The sequence below is a fragment of the Schistocerca cancellata genome, chromosome 4 (assembly GCF_023864275.1).
Source record: "Schistocerca cancellata isolate TAMUIC-IGC-003103 chromosome 4, iqSchCanc2.1, whole genome shotgun sequence".
NCBI classification, from domain to species: domain Eukaryota; kingdom Metazoa; phylum Arthropoda; class Insecta; order Orthoptera; family Acrididae; genus Schistocerca; species Schistocerca cancellata.
Window position 1 is genome coordinate 755,740,310 of NC_064629.1, and position 26,092 is coordinate 755,766,401.

Below are 26,092 nucleotides of genomic sequence, written 5' to 3' on the forward strand. Positions count from 1 at the left end.
ATTGCTATTTCAGTACTCTTAATTCATCATTCATGCACTTGTGAAACATCACATGACAATCACAAAAGGCTATTGTTCAACAGATCACAGTTTCAGGATTTCTTTTAAGTGAAAAAAAGTTTTCTAAAGTCCACAAACAATTTAAACCAAACACAAAAAGCAGAAAGGTGATTACTCTTTGAATTTTGGATCACTACAGATCTATTTTCAAACATTTGTTCTTACATAACATGAGATATATTTAATGTATATGTACCCTATGAGAAAGTAAATATGTTAAGAGAGAAAATCATTGTAATGGCATAAGATCCAGAAACATACATATGCACAAATACATACATACATACATACATTAATTATAGTCACAGCATTATGTAGCACTGATATTACACAGTTTCTGAACATGAATATTTTGATCATTGTTTCAGTCACAGCAGATGCCAATACTACCAATGGCATCTCATTATTTCTCTGTATATAACCTTAGACTGCTAAAGTTCTAATTGCACTATAAAATGCTGCCTAACATGCTAATGATGCATCCTACATGTGCTAAAGTCATTTGACACAGTATCTTGTTTAAACAAGTATATGTTCTTTATTGCACTACATTTATGTTATGAAGTGAAGATAATCAATGAAAATTTACAGAAAACAACAGAGTGTGGTACAATATTTGCTACAGAAACAGTATTTTTTGAAAACTTGTTTCAGTTAGTATTTTCCTTATTGAAATCTAATCCTCCTCAATCTTTGTGAACTTATAATGTTCCCATCATTCACATGATAGCTAACTCAAAAACTCATAAGTAAAAATCAAATCAAATAACATTTTTTTGCATTGGCTGACATAAAAAAAATTGAAGAAATGAAACAAACAATGGTCCATATTAGGATCTAAAGCAATGGTTTATTGCTATCATAATCACCAATGTTTATTAAAAAGCACACAATTAAAATAAATTTTAACACAACAAAATTTTCTGTATTTGCCTTTTTAGCTTTCAGTGATTTTAATGGTATTTTGAGTTCAATTTTACTTTTTATACAATGAACACCATGAATTCAAATTGATAACAACACTCATTAATGAAGGGGAAAGGTAGTAAGTACCTTGACCTGATTTACCCATGTTAGATTTTTACAGTTTTCCAAAACAACAACATATGAATATCAGAATGGTTCACTATGCAAGGCCTTTACTTTTTATTTCTCCATCACTTCTTAATTTCCCACTTCCTGTACATTTTAAGTATGTATTTCATCTGTAAAAGTCTTACTGCTGCAAAGACATAAACTCTGAAAATTCTCCAACATTGTTTACATAAATACTTTTAGTCTCACAACACAAAGGAAATATTTTCATCAATAACACAAACTCTTACATTTTGGGTTCAGACGGTGTATGCGCAAACTAAAGAAATAACCCAGTAGTATCTTAGTGCAGCATTAGTAACAAGGTTGTAGAACCTGTCACATCATCTAAATACTTTAGTGGTTATGCTATAAACTGATACAAGGCTGAATGAGCACTTGAAATCAGTAATATGTGTGATGCATGGAAGACTTAGATTTGATGAGTGAATTCTGGGAAAGTGTGGCCCCTTGGTTAAGAAAAGCACACACCAGTTCATACTGCAAATTAGTGTAGAGTGAGGACTATCGCAGAATTCAGACACATACAGCTAAGATGGTACAAAGTCAATATGGCATATACTAAAGTGGAACAGATATACTCAGAGAACTTCAATGAAAATCATTGGAAGAATGTTAATAAAGTTTTATTGAACCCTGTGGATAAAGAACCAGTATTCGAGATAGACTGTAAATCAGTACTGCTACCTCTATTATATATTTGTGTGTTACCCATGATAGTAAGATGACAGAGATAAGATTGTTGTGTACACAGGCAAACAGACAGTCATTTTTCATTTGTTTCATGTGCAAATGAAACAGGAGACAAAGTGGCTAACACTCCACAGTTTGATAATAAAAGTAGCATTCATAAATATAACACCATGAACAAAAGTTGTGCACAGAAAGGAGCAAAGCAGGCAGCCACAAAAATCTTTGAACACCTTACTTGTGAATTAAAGATGCTGGCAGATAATGTAACTTTGGAAAACAAATTTAAATCATTTCTACTCGACAATTTTTTCAAATCTGCAGATGAATTTCTGAGTAGACAGTGCACATGTAGTTGGGCTACATTTAACCAATTTTCTTGTAGTTTAAGATTGTAGTGTAAATGTCCAGTATATAGCCATGTTTTTACAGATAAAGTGCATCTTATTTCTAAACATATTGACACATTCCACATCATAGTGGGTTGTTGAGAATACAATTCACCAAACAGGCAAAAATGTAAACTAAATTAAATCAGACTAAACTGGTAGTGTGGCATGTAAAGTATAAAGATAGAACCAGAAATAACATCTATTCAACTAAGCTACCATTTAATCTGTGTTAAAAAATGTGATGGTAAAGTTAAATAAAAATACCACTGAAATGTCCAGCTGACATAGTCATTATATTTACATAAACTGATGCTTTCAAAGAAATAATGCTTGTCTATATTGTGTTATACCTGGTTTTTCCTATAGCTTACTACTATTTTGGTCTGAATTTCAAATATCTTACACCATTTAACACTGTTGAACACTTTTTCCACATGGAGAAACCCTACAGACAAGTCTTGATTTTTCTTAAGTATTGGTTCCATTATCAGTTACAATATCAGAACTGCCTCTCTGGTGTCTCTGCCTTTCTGAAAACCAAACTGATCATCATCTAAGAGATCTTCAATTTTCTTTACAATTCTTCTATCACCAGCTTGGATGTATGAGCTGTTAAGCTAACTGCACAATAGTCTCGCATTTATCTGCCCTTGCTACATCCAGGACTTTGTGGGTAATATTTTTTCCAAGTCAAATGATAGGTCTTCAGAGGTAGAGTGCCTAAAGAAAAACTTGAATAGTCACTTTTTTGCCACTTGCCCCAATGATTTCAGAAATTTCAAAGAAATGTTATCTACCACTTTTGCCTTATGTGACCACAAGTCTTCCAAAGCTTTATTAAATTCTGACTCTAATACTGGACCCCCTATGGCTTCCATATCAACTCCCATTTCTTCCTCAATCAGTTCGGACAAGTCCTCCCCCTCATAGAGACCTTCAGTGTACCTTTTCCATCTATTCGCTCTCTCCTCTGCATGTAACAGAGGAATTCACATTAGCTTCTTTGATGTAAATATCCTTGCTTTTCATTGCACCAAATGTTGTTTTGACTTTTCTATATACTGAATCTTCCTTCTGAGGACCATTTCTTTTTCAATTACTTCACATTTTTCCCATAGCCATTTCACCTTAGTTTCCATGCAGTTACTATTTGTTTCACTCCTAAGTCACTTATATTTGTGTATTTCTGAATTTCTCTAGTATTTTGTTGAGCAGGTGAAGTATTTTTTTCTGTTACCCAAGGCTTCTTTACAGTTTCCTTTCTTGTAGCTATGTTTGTCTGTCCAACTTATACAACTGCCCTTTTTAGAGATGTTTATGCCTCGTCAACTGAACTGGCTACTGTGATAATGAATATCATGGTATCTATAGTCTCAGAGAACTTCAAACCCATCTCACGATTCCTCAGTACTTGAGTATTCCACTTCTCTGCACACTGATTTTAATGAACCAATCTCTTTAAACATCAGTCTACTCTTCATCATTACTAAATTGTGATCTGAGTCTATATGTGCTCTGGGGTACACCTTACAACCCAATATCTGATTTCAGAATGTCTGTCTGACCATGATGTAATTCAGCTGGAATCTTCCATATCTCCTGGCCTTTTCCAAGTATACCTCCTCTTCTTGTGATTTTTGAACAGCATAGTTGCTATTAACAGTTAAAATTTATTACAGAATTCAGTAAGTCTTATTCCTTTCCCAACTATGATGTTCCAATCCCCTATGATTATTACATTATCATCTCCTTTTACATAGTCAATTATCTATTTGGCAGCCTCACACTCTTTTTTTATCCATTATCTTCTCCTTGTGACTTTGACATGTATACCAGAACTATTGTTGTTGGCATTTGTTTGCTGCCAGTTCACATGAAAACAGCATTCTCACTGAACTGTTTGCACTTAGTATGCTCTATTTCTGCATCTACACACATACTCCAGAAGCCACCATACAGTCTGTGGCAGAAGGTACCACGTACCACTACTAGTTATTTCCTTTCCTGTTCCACTTGCAAACAGATCAATGGAAAAATGACTGCCTATATGTATCCATTGAGCCCAAATTTCTTGTAGATTGTCTTTATGGTCCTTACATGCAATGTATGTTGGCAGTAGTATAATCACTTGACATTCAGCTGCAAATAGCGGTTCTCTAAATTGTCTCTATAGTGTTTCTCAAAAAGAACATTACTTTCCCTCCAAGGATCCCCACTCGAGTTCCCGAAGCACCTCCATAACACTTATGTGTTGGCCGAACCTACCGGTAACAAATCTAGCAGTCGGGTTCTGAATTGCTTTGATGTCTTCCTTCAATCTGACCTGATGTGGATCCCAAACATTTGAGTAATACTCAATAATAGGTTGCACCATCATCCTATATGTGGTCTCCTTTACAGGTGAACTAATATTTCCTAAAACTCTCCCAATAAACCAAAGTTGACAGTTTGCCTTCCCCACCACCGTTCTCACATGCTCACTCCATTTCATATCACTTTGCAATATTATGCCCAGATATTTAAATGACTTGACTGTGACCATCTAAATCATTCTGTGTTGTAATCTAAGGTGTCAAAGTGGAGTGACTGTAGGAAGATACAAGGTGACTTAGACAAAATTTCCAGTTGGTGTGATGGGTAGGAAGAACACAGCTGTAATTTTCAGATACAGTATTGCTAGTCTCATGCTTTTCTTAACCAAGGGACCACACTTTCCCAGAATTCACTCATCAAAACTAAGTCTTCCATGCATCACACATATTACTGATTTCAAGTGCTCATTCAGCCTTGTATCAGTTTATAGCATAACCACTAAAGTATTTAGACGATGTGACAGGTTCTACAACCTCGTTACTAATGCTGCACTATGATACTACTGGGTTATTTCTTTAGTTTGTGCATTATCTTGTATTTATTCAGATTTAGATGGTCACTTCTGCCAATCTTGGGGATTTTGCATCTGTTTAAATTTGGCATGTTTGTTTCATTGTTTCTGCAACAGTGTTCTAACCCGTTTTGTGTTCCAAGGAGGATCAGCTCTGTCGTTTGTTAATTTCTTTGGTAGAAATCTCTCAACTGCTGCCGATAAGATTTCTTTGAATTCAAGCCACATCTGGTCTACACTTATATTACTAATTTGGAATGAGTGAAGATTGTCTCTCAGGAAGGCGTCAAGTGAATTTTTATCTGATTTTTTGAATAGTTGTTGCTAAGATGTCAAGTGTGTTTTTACAACCGTTTACTATTTGCGTGGGCTCATGAACTAACTGCTCGAAATAATTTTCAGAGAATGCATTTAGCACGATTTTGTGTGATATTTTATGCGTACCTTTGGAATTAAACATGTATTTTTGCCAACATATCAAGGGTAAATTAAAGTCACCACCAACTATTATCGTTTGAGTCGAGTACGTGTTTGAAATCAAACTCAAGTTTTCTTTGAACCTATCAGCAACTGTATCATCTGAATTCAGAGGTCGGTAAAAGCATCCTATTATTATTTTATTCCTGTTGCCAACAATGACCTCTGCCCATACTAACTCACAGGAAGTATCTACTACTTCAATTTCGCAACAAGTTAAACTACTTCTGAAAGCAACAAACACGCCACCGCCAACTGTGTTTAGCCTATCCTTTTGGAACACCATTAGGTTCTTCGCAAAAATTTTGGCTGAGCTTACATCTGGCTTCAGCCAGCTTTCAGTGCCTATAACAATTTGAGCATCAGTGCTTTCTATTGGTGATTGGAGCTCTGTTACTTTCCCAACACAGCTACGACAATTTACAACTGTTATACCAATGGTTCCTGTATCTACGTTCTTCCTGTGTTTGGCCTGTACCCTTTGTGACTGAAGCCCTTCTTGTGTTTTCCCAAGACCCTCTAACCTAAAATACCACCCAGTCTTCACCACACAGCCCCGGCTACCCATGTAGCCACATCCTGCATATAGTGGACACCTGACCTATTCAGCAGAACCCGAAACCCAACCACCCTTTGGTGCAAGTTGAGGAATCCGCAGCCTATACGGTCACAGAACCGTCTGAGCCTCTGATTCAGACCCCCCACTCGGCTCTGTACCAGAGGTCCGCAATCGGTCCTGTCGACTATGCTCAGCTCTACTTTCATCTTGCAAGCAAGACTGCCTGCCTTTAACTCTTCTGTTAGTTGCTCGAAACCAGAGAGAAGCTCTTCTGATCCAAAGTGACACACATCATTGGTACCGACATGTGTAACCACCTGCAGTTGGCTACAGCCTGTGCTCTTAATGGCATCCAGGAGGACCCTTTCCACATCTGGAATGACTACACCTGGTACGCACACGGAGTGCACGTTGGTTTTCTTTCCCTTCTTGTCAGTCAAGTCCATAAGGGGGCCCTTAACGCGCTTAACGTTGGAGTGCCCAACTACTAATAATCCCACCCTCTGTGATTGCCCAGATCTTGCTGGCTGAGTGGTTTCCTCTGAAACAGGACGGGCAACAGCATCTGGCTCAGCAACAGTGTCAGCCACAGACACTACGGTCGCAGGTTCGAATCCTGCCTCGGGCATGGATGTGTGTGATGTCCTTCGGTTAGTTAGGTTTAAGTAGTTCTAAGTTCTAGGGGACTGATGACCATAGTAGTTAAGTCCCATAGTGCTCAGAGCCATTTGAACCAGCCACAGACAGCACCTATAACCTGTTTGTCAGACAAACTGGGGAGGTATTATGTGCAGCCACCTGGGAAGTCTTTCGCCACCTGCTTCACCCCGGGGCAACCTGCCACTCAACCACAGGTGAGGGGTCAACCTCAGTGCGAGCAGTAACTGGGTTGGCCACTGGTGAGAACCAATCAGAGGACTCGGACATGCTGGATGTCCACTGGATCCCCACGGCCGGCCCACAACAGTGGTGCCCATCCACTGCAGCCTCAAGCTGTGTAACCGAAGCCATCACAGCCTGAAGCTGAGAGTGAAGTGTCACCAACTTGGCTTGCATTTGCACACAGCAATCGCAGTTCCTGTCCATACTAAAGACCATGGAAAACTAACCTATGCAGATAAATGGACCATCGGCACGTGCTGTGCAACTATACTGTAAACCCCGACAAAAACAAAGGAACTGTGTGTAATAATACATAGAGATTAAAAAACCTAACTACCGAAGCACTCAGGTGAAACTAAATTATTTGCCCCTGATTAGGAACTTTTAATATGTCACGAAATTGGTTTACTTTCCGTCACAAACGAAAATGCGAGAACTGTGGCTACAGATATTAAATTTACATGCAGAAACACAAGAAACTAAACTATTAAAGCACACAGATGATATAAAATTCACTCCTGGTTAGGAACTCGTAAATGTCACAAAAGAAGTTACTTCCCTGCTGCCTGTCCATCTCGGTTGGCTACTGCTGCCTAACTATCTAACTGCCTTAAGCCTGGTGTTCCTCCCATTGGAGTGTAGGGGGAGGGGTGGGGGGGGGGGGGGGCGATTTGGGGTCTTATTTCTTTGACTGCTTAGAGACTGCTAGTGTTTGACCACCAGCAAGAGATGATGTACTATGCTTCATGGCATGTCATCTGCCGGAATACCTTGGGCCTAGTCTAACCCCCAGACCTGCAGGGGTGGCCAGCAATGAGTCACAGTGTCAAATGCTTTCTGAAAATCTAGAAATGTGGAATCTGCCTGTTGTCCTTTATCCATAGTTCACAATATGGTGTGAGAAAATGGCAACCCGAGTTTCACATGAGTGATGCTTTCTAAAATCATGCTGATCTGTGGACATAAGCTACTCAGTCTCAATAAAGTTTATTATATTCAAATGTATTGACACTGTGAATAAGATCTAGCCTATTTGTAGGTACCAGGTCTAAGATATTTCCATTGTGTGTGGGCTGCTGAGTTAGTTGCTCAAGACAGTTTTCAGAAAATGTGTTCAAAAGTATTTTGCATGACTGTCTGTCTGTATACCCCACAATGAATCCATAGACACTGCAGTCTAAACTCGGTAGGTTGAAATTACCTTCAACTAGAACTGCATCATCTGGGTATTTTAATGCTACTGATGATAGACTTTATTTGAATGATTCTAGAACTGTCAGTGGAAGTGGGTGGCTGGTAAAAACATCCAACAACTAACTTTGTCTCACCTACACCTGTTATATGTGATCAGGTAATTTCAATGTCACACTCAACTTCGACCTCAATAGAGACAATATTTTGGTAAACTGCAATGAACACTTCCCCTCCTATGGCCTCTATCTGTCTTCCTGATGGATGTTCCATGACTCACTAAATATCTCAGAGCTTCTGACTTCAGATTTCAGCCAGCTCTCGGTCCCAAGAATTATTCTGAATGCTGAACGATATCCCTTGCTGCCTATCAGCCAGTGATTGTTCATCAGAGCACCTCAACTTATCACCTAGCCTAATAAATCCTCATGTGCACTCCACAAGTACTCTGCTTCCCGAGTAGCTGCTTCCTTTGTGTTGTGCACCCCTGACCTATGAAGAGGAGCCCTACAAATCCCCACACAATAACCCAGGTCTAGAAATCTGTAGCCAAGACCATCACAGAGTTGACGAAGCCTTCAGTTGAGACCTTCCATTTATCTCCAAACCATAGTACCCTGATTAACTCTGGGAACAATGCTGCAAATTTCAAGCTCTGCTTGCAGCCTGCACATGAGGCCAGCAGTCTTCATCAGCTCTGCCAGCTACTGAGGATGGCCTCAGAACCTGTTCGACAGGCAGTGTCGGTGATGATGTGAGCCACACCTTGCAGATGACTGCAACCTGCATGAAGCCACAGGTAAGGCTGCCTCTACATCTCAGATGAGGCCCCAGCAGACATACCAAGTGCACATTGGCTTTTGTTCAAGCTCTGAATGCTGTCTACTTCAGAGGTTCCATAACGTACCTAACACTGGAGCTCCTAATATCTAGTAAACTCCCCACACCCGTGTGTCTGTTCCACCTGCCCACAGAGTGAATGGGCAAGACCAGGCAGCCAGTCCCCTCTGTCTCAAGCGACGCAAACACGTTACCACCTGACACTCAGCCTGCTATGAGGGCGTGTCCACCATGTTGGGTTCAATGAAAGTGCCTCGGAAGCAGAGCCCATGGGCAAAACAAGCAACACCTGAGGTGTCCCATGCAACATGCCAGATACTCCACCACCACTACAGCCCGGGCAGCAGCCTGAAAATGACTGGCCAAAGCCAAAAGTGCATTCAGGTGTTCACAAACTGTGAACAGCTCCTCCTGCATCCACACACAGCATGCACACATCCTAATCATCCTAGCAAGACTAACTGAAGAAGTAATCTATAAAAGCGGACAGAATCCTAGATATGCAACATGCTTCCCTCCTGATGTGTCACCAATGGACACTGATGTGTTAATTAACTATGTAGCTGGTTGTTCAGTGATCAACTACTGTGCTACAGACTGAATGACCTTACACTTACAAAAACATGAATTAAACCTCTTAAAAAGAAAAGACACACATGAAATTTAATAAATATAGTAAGAGGAAACAACAGAAAAAGATAAACAGTTAACTTGCCACCCTGTAGATGTATATCAGCTGAGAGATGGAGCCTGACCCTTTCACTGGTTGTTCAACTTTTTTCTCATGATTTACCCCCCCCCCCCCCCCCACACACACACCTTGGCAATCCCATTCCAGGGATCAGCATCAGAACCTAATCTAGAATCTTTCATCAATGGAAAGATCTTCATAACACTTTTTTAATTACAGGCCACATGTAGTGTGGATACACATTATGCATCTTCATTGCACTGGTTTCCATTGCCTTCTACATCCTCATGCCATTGACCAGTGCTGATTCTTCCATCTTTTAGAGACAGCTTCTCACACCAAGCTCTTTGACAGATACACTGGCAGAATGAGGGTGACTCCTTGTACTAGAGTCTTCTGCTGTCATTGCCGATGATTTTTATTTAAAATTTAAGAAGTGGCTGGATTCAAGCCTAGGAATTCAGCATTTTTTGATTGCTAGTCAAGGCTGCTATCTCTATACCATGGGAAAAAAGGACAAATACAAGTGTAGTTTTTGCACACTAAATAATGACAACCTTTTTAAGAGCACATTTTGGTACTCATCCTCTGGGTAGTATTGCCCCCACTAGATGCAATTAAAAAATAATAGAAGTAAACAAAAGACATATAAAAATGGGGATATTAACTTTGAAAAAATTTAACTGTCAGCTCACATTCACATGGAAGGTTGCAGTTAAAACAAAATATGCAGTAGCTTCATGATAGTTTGGATAGTCAATGAGTTTCTCACTACTGTGAAATTAGAACCACCATTATAATAATACTGAAGACAGTATACAGCATTGGGATAACACAAAATTATTCATTCTTCAACATTCTTTACCAAAGTATGAGGGTTGTTTTTTTTTTCTTTTTTTTCAACCTCCGATAGCGTATATATATCTGTTAAAAACTAAAGGAAAATGTGAGTGTAGTTGCAAAAGTAAATTATTACTGGTGTTTTATTGACTACAGAAAAATATGAGAAAATTTGCATCACATCTCACTAGCTGTGCATAAACAACAAGTGTTTTATAATAGGAAATGGCTGTAAAAATCGGTAATTATATTGTTTGATATATTTTCAGTGTAAGCAATCCAATGTGTAAATTACATTGATACGTTGTTAGAAGCAACAAAGGGAATTACTTATAGATTGAAAATGCTCTGCTGAAAATGTTGCACTGTTATTCATATAGTTCAACTATATGTACCATTATTTACTACCTTCTGTATCCTATGGATGAATGGAGAAAGTTGAGTTTTACAAGATCACTGTTTTCAGAATCTATTTTTATTTCTAAAGGGGAAGTTTGCCACCCAATCACAGTTGATATTCTGGGCAAAATTAGCATGACAAAACTATCATGGATACATGAACTCTGCAAATTTCAAGAAATAGTTTTTCAGAGATAATGCTATAAATTTTCCACCCTATTCTATCACCAATATGAATAATGGATCTTTCCATTGTAAGCAGATTTAAAATACACTCACAATACATTACTCAAATGTCAATGAATGAATGGCTGCAAAAGAAGTAGGGTAAAATGCAATGACAGCATGAGGAAGGGCAAACTTTATCCCCTAGTGTAGGCAAACAAACCGTATGAAAAGCCCTACAAAGTTCACAAATTGGCTAAAAGCATCACATACCACCATACAACTGCAAGCTGAATGCAACTGAACTGACATAGGACACTATTATTTGTCATACGAGGGAGTACAATATCTCTGGAGATATGTCTTGAGCAGACCTTCAGAAAACTGTGGATGCTGTCTTTCAGTCTGTTACTGTAAACAACTGGGAAGGCTCTTGCAGAAAAGTGCAAGAAGTGGAAGATGGTTATAGAAGGCACAAGGGTGTCATGGAGATAGCAGTTCATGACTTTATTATAAACTAGGTGAGTACCTGGCATTGTCTGCTTATGTGTTTATTGTAATCCTCTATTAGTACATCCCCTCATTCCCCCCTCTCAGCCCATCTCCTCCTCCCCCCTCCCTCTGTCTATCTCCTCCACACCCACTCTCTGTCTGTCTCCTCTTCCTCCACTACGCCCATCTCTTCCTCCCCCGTCTTTATCCATCTCCTCCTCTACCCTGCATCTGTCCATCTCCTGATCTACCCTCTCTCTGTCCCTTCTACTTCCCCCTCTCTCGGCCCCTCTTGTCCTTCCCCCTTCTCTCTCAATGTTGTTACCCCATACCAATAGGAGGCTGGTAGTTCTTACCCCAACAGTATTTCTTTCCAGGTCATAATTAATGAGTGTGCCACGTTTCGTTGAAATCATTCCAGGGGTTTAGGATGGGCTGTCTACCCATGACTTTGTGAGAATATGCACATGTCAAATATATTTCACATAGTTCACAAGTGTTTGCACACATCTTTAGTGAATTTCGCCCTGCACTTTCATTTTCATTCAGTTCAATGTTTTTAAATGACACTATATCTCCTGACCTAAGCATTGTACAATGCTTTATTTTTTAGGTACATTCAGTAGCATATATGGTACTGTCAGAAAAATGTGTATCATCTACATCTACATCTACATCCATACTCCGCAAGCCACCTGATGGTGTGTGGCGGAGGGTACCTTGAGTACCTCTATCGGTTCTCCCTTCTATTCCAGTCTCGTATTATCAAAGAGAGTTAGTAGCAAAGAAGCAATAAATTTGAAAGTCATACATGATGCGGCAGTTTTTCATGCATCTCAGTGTTTATGACATCGTATCTCCTGAACTATATGTTATACAATGATATAATTTTGATGGTACATTCAGTGCTTTGTGTGAATACTCTCTGCAAACTGTGTCATGAATACAAACAGTAGTAAAGAAATAATAATTTAACATATGCCACATATGGCACTTTTACTACATGAATGTAGTAAGTGATAAAAAATTTCTTCCTTCCATCATTTTGTGGGGGTTGTCAGCAAGAAAAAGTTTCATAAAAGTTTGAAATTATATGTAAAGTTTGTTACAGGTCACTAAATGCTCTCATCTTCAAATACTGTGTGAATGAAATACGGATATTCACGCGTCATGGGCTAACTGTTTTTCACACCCACCCCTTTGATAGAGAGGTGGTTCGTATCAAACAGAAATTCTTTCCAAACAGTAAGTGATATGTGTACCAAGTTTGGTTGAAGTCAGTCAAATAGTTTAGGAGGAGATGTGGAACATACATACTTATGTACATCCATTTTTGTAATATGATCTGCGCACAAATGATTCTAGTGATGAGTCATCTTTTAAGAGAAGACAGAATATGAAGTTTCCTTTCATTCGGACATGAACAAGAACAAGAACAAACTACCACATAAAGGCATGGCTTAGATTGGATGTGAAATGATTAAAAGAAGTGGTCAAACTTTTAATGAAACATCTGTATACATTAAATGTTGTCTATAACAAATTATGTGACAAATATCCACACTTGGCCTTGTATCATAACTTTTGGTTCAGTTTGCCTAGATTTTCATACTGTTTCTCATAACTGATAAACAAGTAGTTGCAATAGGTATCTTCATTGGATACGTTGATTAATGCAACAGCTTTAGTTTTGGTTATACAAAATGTTTTGGCAGTTACTGTCACCCTCACAGAAGCACAAAACATGGGTGGAGGCTGGTAACACCATTCCTCTCCATATGGTGGTCTACAGTCTGAGTCATTTGCAAATACACACAACCAACTGCAATTAATATATCCACACAACAGCCTCACTCTTTATAAATCCAGGCTTACTGTTGTGTTGAGCCTTTTCTTTTTTTGGTTTCTGTCACATTTTCTGTATTAATTACAGGTTAAAGAATGAGAAGCAAGAGGTCGTCAATAAAATTAGGATAATGAAAGAGTAAAGCAACTAAGAAATATCCAACACTGAATGTTTTCCATGCTATGAGCCATCTTCCAAATACTTATGCCCACTTTTGAAATACAAACACAATCAAAAACTTCTTTCACAATTTAAGAGAAGGACAATATAATCCCATTTTCACATTTTATAAGCCTCTGTAGTGGTCTTATCCAGTATAATAAAGGACAACTTCCTATATCACTATTCACTGAGGTTATGCACACTGAAACACTACTTCATGAACAAACACATCCACTAAAACTGTTACTGCTCATAAATTAAAATAGATAACATCAAACTGAAAAACCATATTCCTGATTAAGCTCTTTTCAAGTTTCCAGAATGAAACTTCCACTCTGTAGTGGACTGTGTGCTGATATGAAACTTCCTGGCAGATTAAAGCTGTGTGCCGTACTGAGACTCGAACTCAGGACCTTTGCCTTTCGCGGGCAAGTGCTCTACCAACTGAGCTACCCAAGCACGCCTCATAAAGGTAGAAACGTAGAAGACAAGGTACTGGTGAAACAAAAGTTGTGAGCATGGGGAAAATACAGAATTTTACTTTGCTAGCTTACAGAATGGAATTCCTTTCTGAAGCTGTAGGAGTAACCCACCCACCCCGCACCAGCACTTTGACAGCTGACACCACTTCCACACCAAAATCTCCCACCTTTACAGCCTGGCCACCCATGACAGACACATCTGCAGTGATGAGAACTCTGCTCACCAAATATGCTGAAGGCCTCACAAAGGCCTTTGCAGACACACAGTACCCTCCAGACCTAATACACAAACAGATCTCCCATGCCATATCTCCACACACACCTTAACCTCACATTCATACCAAGAACCAAACACAAAGAAGCACTGCCCTTGGCACCCAGTACCACCAGGGACTGGAATTACTGAACCACATCCTTCAACAGGGCTTTGATTATCTATCATCAAGCCCTGAAATGAGGGACATCACCCAAGATACTTCCATCCCCTCCCAAAGTGGTGTTCTGCTGCCCACCCAACCTCCCCAACATCCTAGTCCATGCCTATGCCACTCCCACCCTCAGTCCCCTGCCACAGAGATCATTCTGTCATGGAAGACCTGCCCTATCCACCCACCCAGCACCTCCTACTCCGGCCCGGTCATGGGCTTATCCTACCCCATCAGAGGTCGAGCCACCTGTGAAAGCAGCCATGTTATGTACCAGTTCTGCTGCAACCACTGCACTGTGTTTTGAGTTGGTATGACAACCAACCAGCTATCAAGCAGAATCAATAGCCACTGTCAAACAGTTGCCAAAAACAAGGTGGACCACCCAGTGGCACGACATGCAGCAGAGCACATGCGAGATTTCAGTGGCTGCTTCACAATCCATGCCATCTGGATCCTTACTGTCAACTAGTTGTGTGCTGCCATCTCATGCCCTAGTGATGCTGCCCCCCCCCCAACCCCCTCTCTGCCTCCTGCCTCTCTCCATCCCTCACCCCACCACACACTGCACACTCACCTCACTCCAGCACACTCACCGTGGGCCAAGAAAGAGTTGGCAGTCGAATAAGCAAAATGTAGGGAGACAGGCGTGTGTGTGTGTGTGTGTGTGTGTGTGTGTGTGTGTGTGTGTGTGTGTCCACGCGCATGTTTCTCCTACAGCTTGAGAAAGGAATTTCATTTCAAAAGCTAGCAAAGTAGAGGTCTTTACCTTTTATGTGTGTATCTGTCGACCATGTAGCACTTCTGCCTTTACATGAGTCATCTCCTTTATTCCTAAATAATTCAAACTTTATAAAGTTATTTATAAAAATTAGAAAGAAAGCAAGATAAAATATTATTACAGCTTTGGGGGTGGGGGTGGGGGTGGGGGGGGGGGGGAAGGGGGGCTTCCATAAAGACAATTCACTGTCCAGAGAACTTGATCTGAGGGTGTAATCTAAATCATTCTCATTCTAAATCAACTGTTTAATCTTTTGATGATTCACTGAAGAAGCAAATTCAGTAAACTGGGAGCCCTAACTGTAAACACTAGTTGTCCATTGGTGATTATTAATCCTGAATGTAATGAAACAATGAAAGCAATACAATCTGTTATTAATATAGTGTGATTCACTAGTTTCTCTAGCTTAAATAACATAGATGATGCATGTGTAAGAGAGAAAGTAAGCTACATGGGACTCTGTAAAAAGATATAAACTTAGCAGTAAAAGAAATAGCATATTATCATTGTACCCACTGATTATAATATTGTGAAACATGGAATACAGAAAACTGTCACACTGTTCAGTCTGGTCTTTTTCACACTAAAAGCTTAATGTAAAAGGTGAAGCACGATATAGAGTTCTCGAAGTTATGTTTATCACATTCTACACTTTACTTTTTCTTCAAAACCAAGTGTGAAAATCTATTCATTGTTAAGCATATAGCAATTTTACATTCTGGTGCATTGTGATACTCAACTTATGCAGCATTAACTGTTCATGAATCTACAAAACAATGCTGTGCATGAAAGGTATTTTTGTAATATATTAAACTTTAGTGATTAAATGGGAATGTAAGATGAGTTAATTCCTGATAAGGAACTGTGGTCTACGGATGTATCAGTCAAAAACTTTATTTAATATTTTTGGGCAGCTAGTAAACTGAAACAAAAAAATAAAGAACCCTGTTTGTAAATTTGATCATTTAATTACATTTGAGTTACAAAGACTAAACTTGCAGCTCTTATTGAAAATAGTAGACTCCAGATTTCATGGAAGCATAGAAGAATTTAAATTAGCTTTGTTAGAGAAATCACCATTGGCGTTATTCTAGTAGGTACTTATTAACTGCCACCATCACATTACTAATTTTGTACCGATTGTGGGTTTAAAAAAAATTTAAATCAGTAATGAGAAAAATTTGGAAAGTGATCTTGCAGACTACTGATTTCAGTTTGCTAGAAACATTGATATAAAAAAAGCAGTGAAAATTTGTATTATGATAGTTAACAAATACTCTGTTCAAGTAAGGCGTCATCACAGGTTCTCCAAGATACAATGTCTTCTTCCCATTCTAGCTGTGTGTATACAACAAGGATTCTTACATTGATGCTTGCTTCTTTTTCTAAAGATGGCCCAGAAAAAAATATTTTACAAATGATGACACATAGAAAACAATTAACTTGGCAAATGAGCTCTACAAGAACTGCACAGTTATTTTCTGTGACTCCATCACACTGAAACGATAATCTATAACAGTCATTAAGTGAAATGTTTGAGTGCTATCTTAAAACAATTGTGCAAACATCATTGCACTTAAAGGGAAGCTAATAAGAGAGAGGATGATTACGTGATCACCAACATAAACTTAATCACATTTTCACTCAAGATTTTTGACTTAACTGTTCATCACAATTGTAACACTGTGACTTGTCTACAGAGTGTTAGCAGAATGAATATTTGTGTGTTTATGGATCATCATTTTGCATTTCAAATTTATGCTTCCTCCTTCTTCCATTTTTTTCTCAGTTTGTAGGATTATCATAGGAAAATACTATAACTGTTCAAACCTACAATATTTTACAATAAAGGCTATGAGAAATAAGGTAGCAAAGATCTAAAATCAAGTAAGTAATTCAATACAACAACTACTTCTACTACCACTAATGAAATGAATTATAAAACTTACCCGTCCTCTCTCCACAAGATTGGTGATCATCACAATAATTACAACTCTCTGTTCCCACACCATACGCCAAAAACAATCAAAAGTAGAAGGCAATGGGCCTTGGGTGCCAATGTATGCTCGGGACTGCTGAAATCCATCAATGTAATTCGCATTTACATAGTCAACCGATTTCTTCTGGCCTGGTACGGGAAGCAGTTGTACTCGGCTGTGATCATCTGAAATAAACATCAATTCAATAAACTTTTATTTTCCATTGAAAAAACATACATTGTGACCTGTTAAAAAAAATCAGAGGTTTAAGTAAGAAGGAAATGCTCCTCTTCAATGAGGGAGACAATATTTTCAGGCTGTTGCATTGTTATCTAGTTATTGAAAACTGATCTTCATTTTGATGGTTCTGTACCTCAGTCAGTAAAAATGGAACCCTTATAGGATCACTTTGCTGTCTGTCTGTCTGTTTTGATCCCTTTCTTTCAGGAATAGGTAGAGGTATCATGCTGAAATTTGTCAAATGTTAAGATCTACGATCCCTTGATGGTGTAAAAAATTTAAGATTCTAAGACAATGCATTCAATGTAGATGTCCACATATTATTCTTAGATTTTAAAAAAGGCCTATGATAGCATACACTGACAGACACTCCTAAATATAATGAAGGAATTGAAAATACCTTCAAAATTAATCAGATTAGTTAAAATGTGTATAGATGAAACTTTATGTCTCATAAAGACACCAGTAGGAGAAACTGAAGATTTTAAGGTGTACACTGGACTGAGACAAGGGGATGCTTTTTCACCTATTTTATTTAACCTTGTGCTAGAGAAGATCAATAGAGAATTTTCTAAAACCAGTCCACAAGGGAACATTACAAGACTTTCCTATGCAGTTCCTGTGAGACCTCTGCACTTAGACTGGACCAAACTCACTGAATCCTCTCCTAGGGTCCATATGGATGGATCACTTGCTGGAAAGGCATCACACCATGCTATTGGTAATGTAAGAGGCAAACTCAAGCAAGCTGCAGACGTCACAGACACAGTATCTGAGGACGCTGATCCATGGGTGTTTAATGACCACCAGAGACATGGAGGATGACATCATCTCTCATCTCAAAGAGTTGACAGAGCAAATTGCAGCCCTCAGTATACAAATAACAAGACCACATGCCATTACATGGATGATGTAGTGAGTGCTCCTAACACTTGCCTGATAGGAATCAGTGTTTTTACCAGTGTAGTTTTGGTGACAGAGTGCTTAGGTGCAGATCACTGTTTTCTTGGATGGGGAACATGAACGGCAGCCTCTCACACCCCCTGGGAAATTCTGCCAGCCGCAACAGCTCAGGCAGCTATCGAGACATTTAGTGGTAACACACAGAAATACTAAGCTGAGTTTCTGATGGGTACCCAGTCAGATATGTGTGCGTTTCCCAGGCACCTGCTGTGACAACCGTGACCATATGTAATTACGGCTTAGCAGCTGCAAATGGTTCACTTGTAGTTACATACAGACACAGGACTCTAAATGTGAACATAGGTTTATGGAGATCAGTGGACTGCAAATTATAGTTGCAGACATGACACACACTATTATCAGGCTATATTTCCTATCCTTCTGTGACATCATCCTCGATGTAAGGAATGTTACCACTTTAGATTAGGTCATGACATTGAAGGTTGCATGCCAGACCAGACAGTGCAGTTATCCATCGTCACCGCATCACATCAGGACCCTGCCTGGTCCTCATTATTTCTTACAGCTCAGACAGCCGGCCCTCAACAACCCCTGTATCCCTGTATTGTAAAAGCAGAATTCGATGAAATGATACAAGCAGACACAGCACTATCATCAGAAAGCCTCTGGGCTTCTCCCCTTCATCTGGTACCAAAGAAACCAGATGGCTGGCTCCTCTGGGATGACTACAGAGGACTCAACGTGCGGACAAGTTCAGACTGGTTCCCTGTGCACTGCAGCAGAGATTTTCCATGTAGACTCACTAGGCGCACAATTTTCCTGATGTTAAACCTAGTAAAAGCCTATATCATATACTAGCAGCAAAAGAGGACATAAAAAAAACTGCAATATTGCACTCTACATGAATATTGCTAGTCGGTAGTAATCCACTGACTGATGGAGCCGATTCTTTAAATTTATTCTGGTTCTATTGAATTTTTCCCTGTAAAGTCTATTACCGCCTTTGTCATTCTTATTTCTGCTTTAAGCATATTGGCATTTGCACATATCTCGACAACTGGTACGGCTTGTTTTAAATATACATTCAAAGCATCTGATTTCCCATACATGTTGTATGGCCTACAGAACAAGGCACTGACTTTTCAGTGCCATGTTGACGAAGTTTTGCAGTGATTAGACTTCTGCTTCGCATACACAGATGATGTGTTGGTGGCATTACCATCCTCAGAATAACACGGAAGACATCTAGGCATAGTTTTCCAAGGGTTCTACAGATTCCTCATAAATCTGGCTAAATGTGTCATTGGTGCTAACAAAGTGCCAGTCCTGGGATTTTAGGTTTTCCTTGACTGGTATGTATCCACTAGCAGAGTGTATAACTGCATTTACATCTTATCTGTTCCCAAAAAAGGTGTGCCAAACGCATCGGTACCTGGTGGTGATAAACTTTTACCATTGGTTTTTATCCTGAGCTGCTAATGTGCAGACGCCACTCTGGGCTGTCCTTGCCATCCTTGAGAGCCCCAAAGTGTCTGGTTGCACACCTGTTGTAATTACAGGCAGCATTAGAAGCCTCATGCAAGCCACACTATCCATGTGCATTTGATTGCCGATTCCCCACTAGTGATTTTCTTGGCCTCCTTATCCCTCACTGCCAATGTGAACTGATACCACAGAAGCTATTGAGGGCTCAATGCAGTCCACAATGATGCTTGAGAGGTGCTCCAGAAGACAATGCATCCCTCTCAGCAACTGAAGTTCTCTCATGTTGAGGTCAATACAGTATTGAGAATACAAGAGCTCAAGCCAGTTTGAGATCTCAGCAACAGTAGACACCATCATCATCTAGGACCAATGAGTAGTTAAAGTTTCAGATGAACTTGTAGTGTTGTTAATGTTGACCATTGTACTGCCAGAAAACAGTTTGTTAATTAATGCATCAAGTGTTGCTTTGCAAGTCAATGACAGTTCTAAATTATTCAGCACTCCTGTGGCAAGGAAGTGTTCAAAGTTTAGTAAATTTTTTACTGATTTATATAGTAAAGTGAAGTAATATTTCATGTGTTCTAGTTTGATGTGCCTTCTCCCAGAGAGATAAAAGAACCCACAGTTGTGGCTGAATGAAAGTAGTTTCATCTGGTCACAACATTCAGCATGTTAGCAGTTCAAAAAATAGAAGTGCTGATGCTTTGTCTACAGCGAACAGCATTTCCACACTTGTGGATTTCGCAGCAGCACAAAATGACAATGAGGAGTTAAATGACATGCTGACAGGCAAGACTGCCCTGAACTTGTGCCACATGTCAGTGCCAGGCATAGAGGAAATGATATACTGTGACAAGTCAGCAGGCCAACAGCAGCTGTAAATGCCTGCTCTTTTATGATCACATGTTTTCAGCACATTACACAGGCTCAGCGAACCAGGAATCTGAAATACAGGGGTATTAGTAATACAGCATTATCCATGGTCTGGTATACAGGACTGCCATACATGGACTCAGGCCTGCATTCCCTGCTGAACTGCAAAGTAACACATCACGTATGAGCTCCACTCTCAAGTTTTTACATCCAGAGGCATAATTCTCACATGTCCACGTGGATTGGTAGGACCACAACCAGCCATGTGTAACTAACTGTACTGCCTGATCAAAAGATACAGCAGGTAGTCAGAGGTATTCCCAGTGAAAACACAAACTGCTGAGAATAAGGCATGTGGGTTCACCCGCGGGCGGATTTCATGTTTTGGCTGTGACTTCCGACCAGGGTCAGCAGTGGCAGGCAGAAATATTTCATGCTGTGCCCCAACTTTATGGAATACATGTGACAAGGACTTCACCACACCATGCAGTTGCAAGTGGAATTGAGGAGCACCTACACCATTCCTTGAAGGCTACTACAATGTGCTACTGTTGGATTCACGGATCAACACCCTCTAAGTACTGCTGCTGGGATTGTGTAGTACATTAAACGAAGACCTGCAGGCCTCCCCAGTGAAACTGGTGTATGACATATCTTTGCATCATGGCACAAAAAACACGTTACTTTTATCTTCAATAATATGGCAACAAAAAAGTGTTTTCGACTGATATGGCCCACTGTGCATATCACTGGAACCACCCTACCAATGGGACCATCCGACCACCATGTCATCCTCAGAGGAGGATTTGGAGGGGCGTGGGGTCAGCGCACTGCTCTCCCGATTGGTATGATGATATTCTTGACCGAAGCCGCTACTATTTGGTTGAGTAGCTCCTCAATTGGCATCACAAGGCTGAGTGCAACAGCGCATGGTGGCTGGATGGTCACCCATCCAAGTGCTGGCCACACCGAACAACGCTTAACTTCGGTGATCTCACAGGAACTGGTGTATCCACTGTGGCAAGGCCATTGCCAATGTCCAAAAAGTTACAGAATGAAATGATATGACATTCAGTCCATATATTAAAGGGCTAAACACAGTAGTGTCCATCAACTGGGACAAGCCAGTCTACCTTCATGCAGAAAAAGGCACTGTAATGCAGGCTACCACTGAATGCATAGTATCTGCCATTCCACAATCATCAGCACTGTAATATCAAACAGAGCAGTGCTGTCCAACCGTAAACTGACTGGCCAGTGCCAACCCAGAGGCAGCAGTCACCTCGCAGCACCAGCCGATCCACCAGCATCCAACCACAACAGAAACTTGTTACGGATGGAAAGTGCGTTTCTGTTTTGAGCCAGCAGTCATTTCATAGTTCAAGTTAGTTCTGTTGTGGATTGGCCAGAGAGCCAATCCACTATGAGAGGAAGCCGAAAGGCGCGCGTTTTAGCTCACGCAGGCTGGCGTGAGGTCTGGAACAGGACAAGGAAGTTAGACTTTAGCAAAAAAGGACGTAGGTGGTGGAATACTTAACTTTAATCCGTAAATGGTGAACATCGCTCTGGACGGTACATGTTTTACAGCATCAATAGTAACTGGTAATGGCGCCTTGCTAGGTCGTAGCAAATGACGTAGCTGAAGGCTATGCTAACTACCGTCTCGGCAAATGAGAGCGTATTTTGTCAGTGAACCATTGCTAGCAAAGTTGGCTGTACAACTGGGGATGAGTGCTAGGAAGTCTCTCTAGACCTGCCGTGTGGCGGCGCACGGTCTGCAATCACCGATAGTGGCGACACGCGGGTCCGACGTATACTAACGGACTGCGGCCGATTTAAAGGCTACCACCTAGCAAGTGTGGTGTCTGGTGGTGACACCACAAGTTCTCTTTAGTTTCTTTTCTTTGTTGGGGTGTGGTGTAGTGACAGATCACAGGTCACTTCACAGCTATCCATTGACAACATCATGAATGACCAACACTGGAAAGACCACATACTCCAGCAGACAGTCCCTTCCTATCTGCCACAGTGCAAGAATTCACGGGATAATAATGGTATATTATGAGAGAATACTTATTTATCCTGTTGCGAACACCTATAAAGTGTCTTATCCTTGTGTGAAGTGTACTGTTTATTAAGATCCTACATTTACATTACTATCTGTATGTGAAAGGTAACTTGAGAATGAAACATAGTGTGTGTTTTAAATGTTTTATGTTATTTTTTCAATCTGTATTCAAGGCAGAAATGAAAGGAAATTTTATAATTTCTAAACTGTGCAAGGAAACCTGCTAAAGAACATGATCATGCAGATCAGCATGAAAGTGTGTTTATTATGCTAACAGATGGATCTTCTCAGTATGACAACCAAATGAATATGCTAGTCTAGAGGAATATTTTAGAAATTTTCTATGGGACGGTTGCTATGGGGCTCATGTAATCAACAAGTTTTCACTTGGCATAGCATACAATGTATTCAGAAATAACATTTTAATGTCCATCATTCACAGAAGCACAGGCTGTTACATCCATGTAGTATCTTTCAGTGCAATAAACAGGATTCACCTTGTGGAAGATAATGTACATAATTCTCTGAATATGTTCATTTGATTAAGTTTAATAATCCAAATGATTGGAATTCAATCTCTGGTTGGTCATAGACACAGGACTTTTACTACGACTCACAATCTTGAAAAGAAACAATAGCAATTGGGTATAAAGAACATGCTCTTCTCTTAGTTTGGCTGTTGTACAAAACCAAAAAAGGTGCCCCAACAGGCAGAAATGTGACACTCAATTCAAAATTGGGAAAAATTAAAAATGCAGTTCCTCAAGGCTTCATTTTTAGGCTCTGCTTCAAACAGCTTTCATTAATCATCTCCCCATGTCACGAACTGGCTTGTGGTATGACTCTAATGACTTTAGTCATTGCCCAAGACACTGAAACATAAGATTTTTTTTAACAATAATGAACCTGACATGTAAGTGGTTCACAGAAAGCAGTTTCGATCTAAATAGCTACACAGTAAGGAAAAGTCAGACAGTAATTTTTGAAGAAACATCACTAACACTCTCAATTGTTAAAATAATCTATTAATCCAGTCCACAATGACAGTTTTGGACTTTGGCCATTTTCAAGTGTAACATTGCAAAAATTTTATGATTTAGCACATGCAAAAATTTCAAAATATCAGACAATGAATACATGGCATGGACATGGAAATGAGTCTTGTGATGACAATGTGTGTTAATTCACTGATATTTTTATATTGACATACATTCTAAAGTACAAAATTCTTGCAATGCTCCCCTTGAAAATGGCCACAGGCCAAAACTGCAATCACAGACTTCATTAATAAATAATTTTAACTATTGAGGTTGGCAATAATGTCCTCCTGAAAAAATTATATGATTCAACACCACCCAAAAAAGGATACTGAGATTGTAATGTGGCAAGAGACGGATGTAGCCTAACAACCTTTGAAATTATGGTTAATGGACCCCAAACATACACACATGAACAACTGAATTAGAGAGAGATGTATTGGAGAGAGAGCACTTTCATGAATAGAATAGTTAGGTATATCCCCAGACTGGAATATCATCACTCCTACGGAACCACTATTGAGCATATGACAGGCAAGATGCACAACACAAGAGCATCTGTTGATGACCAGTTCATGGGTGCCTCATGCATGTCATGTGATACTCTGTCACATGATTTTCAATCTTCAAGATCAATTAAGCACTGTGTTCTTCATGTGCAAGAACATTGAATTTGTAAAAATCATTGCTACCAGCATCAGATGCTGTCAGCATCACTGAGTTGATGGCAAATACTATTGTTGAATATCACTTACTGTATGAGCAAATACATTTACGACAATGCAGACAGGCACTGGCCAGTTCACTGCTGGACAACAACCTCACCATCCGAAACCATAAACACGTCATGAATTACAGGAGCCACTGCCCTACATGTGTCCGTTTGTTCACTGCACACCACTGGTCTCAGAAAATAGCCTTGTATCACAGCTGTCCACAATACGAGACAAAGAGTCTCTACATTTGGTACTGGGGTTGTGTGGACAAGAGCTTTCAAATGCCCCCACAAATGAAAGTCAAGAGGGTTGAGGTCAGGAGAGCGTGGAGGCCATGGAATTGGTCCGCCTCTACCAATCCATCGGTCACCGAATCTGTTGTTGAGAAGCGTATGAACACATCGACTGTAATGTGCAGGAGCTCCATCGTGCATGAACCACATGTTGTGTCGTACTTGTAAAGGCACACGTTCTAGCAGCACAGGTAGAGTATCCCGTATGAAATCATGATAACGTGCTCCATTGAGCGTAGGTGGACGAAACTAAAATGAGCTCTAACATGGAAATTAAGCGTTTCCGGACACATGTCCACATAACATCTTTTCTTTATTTGTGTGTGAGGAATGTTTCCTCAAAGTTTGGCCATACCTTTTTGTAACACCCTGTATACACAATGTCTCTCCTTAGAGTCACCGCCCGCATCTCGTGGTCGTGCGGTAGCGTTCTCGCTTCCCGCACCCGGGTTCCCGGGTTCGATTCCCAGCGGGGTCAGGGATTTTCTCTGCCTCGTGATGGCTGGGTGTTGTGTGCTGTGCTTAGGTTAGTTAGGTTTAAGTAGTTCTAAGTTCTAGGGGACTGATGACCATAGATGTTAAGTCCCATAGTGCTCAGAGCCATTTGCACCTTAGAGTCACCAGGCAAATTTTCTCTGGTGTTTTGGCAGATATCTGCAATTTCTTTTTTGCAGTGTGTAGCTGTAGTCAGTCCAAAAAAAATAGTTCTCATCAGATCTTTCATGTGATGCCCATTGCTGATGTAAGGCAACAGTTTGTTTCCTATTATGGACAAAATGGTTTTCAAAATCGAATTTTAGGTGCCCATTCAATAGAATGGCCCCAAACTAGTCTAGTGCAATATTCGTTTTGTCAATATGAATTAACAGGGACAGTAAAAATGTGGAATGCATTACCTGTTAACCTCACTGGAAAAATCTCAGTATGTTTTTCAGAATATTGTGTACACCTACATCCAACCAATGGATACTATGAGGGTGGTTTGAAAAGTTCTCGGAATTGACACAAGAGATCAGCGCTAGCACAACTAGTTGTTCAAGTGATATTCATTGGACTGTTGCTTGTAAACACATGCCATGTCAGTGCTCTTGGAAGAGAGCTGTGGTGGTGAAGTTGCTCTGTTG

General features: G+C 40.0%; 1 protein-coding gene across 3 annotated transcripts in view; it reads right to left on the bottom strand.

Annotated features, from left to right (window-relative positions):
• The window catches only part of LOC126184515 (tyrosine-protein phosphatase 99A-like), a 472,724-nt gene that overhangs the window by 95,759 nt on the left and 350,873 nt on the right, over positions 1 to 26,092 (bottom strand). For all 3 annotated transcript variants that reach the window (XM_049926908.1, XM_049926907.1, XM_049926909.1), the window contains one exon: positions 17,303 to 17,517. In XM_049926908.1, the coding sequence (XP_049782865.1) occupies positions 17,303 to 17,517 (215 nt within the window). The remainder of the gene's footprint in view (positions 1 to 17,302; positions 17,518 to 26,092) is intronic.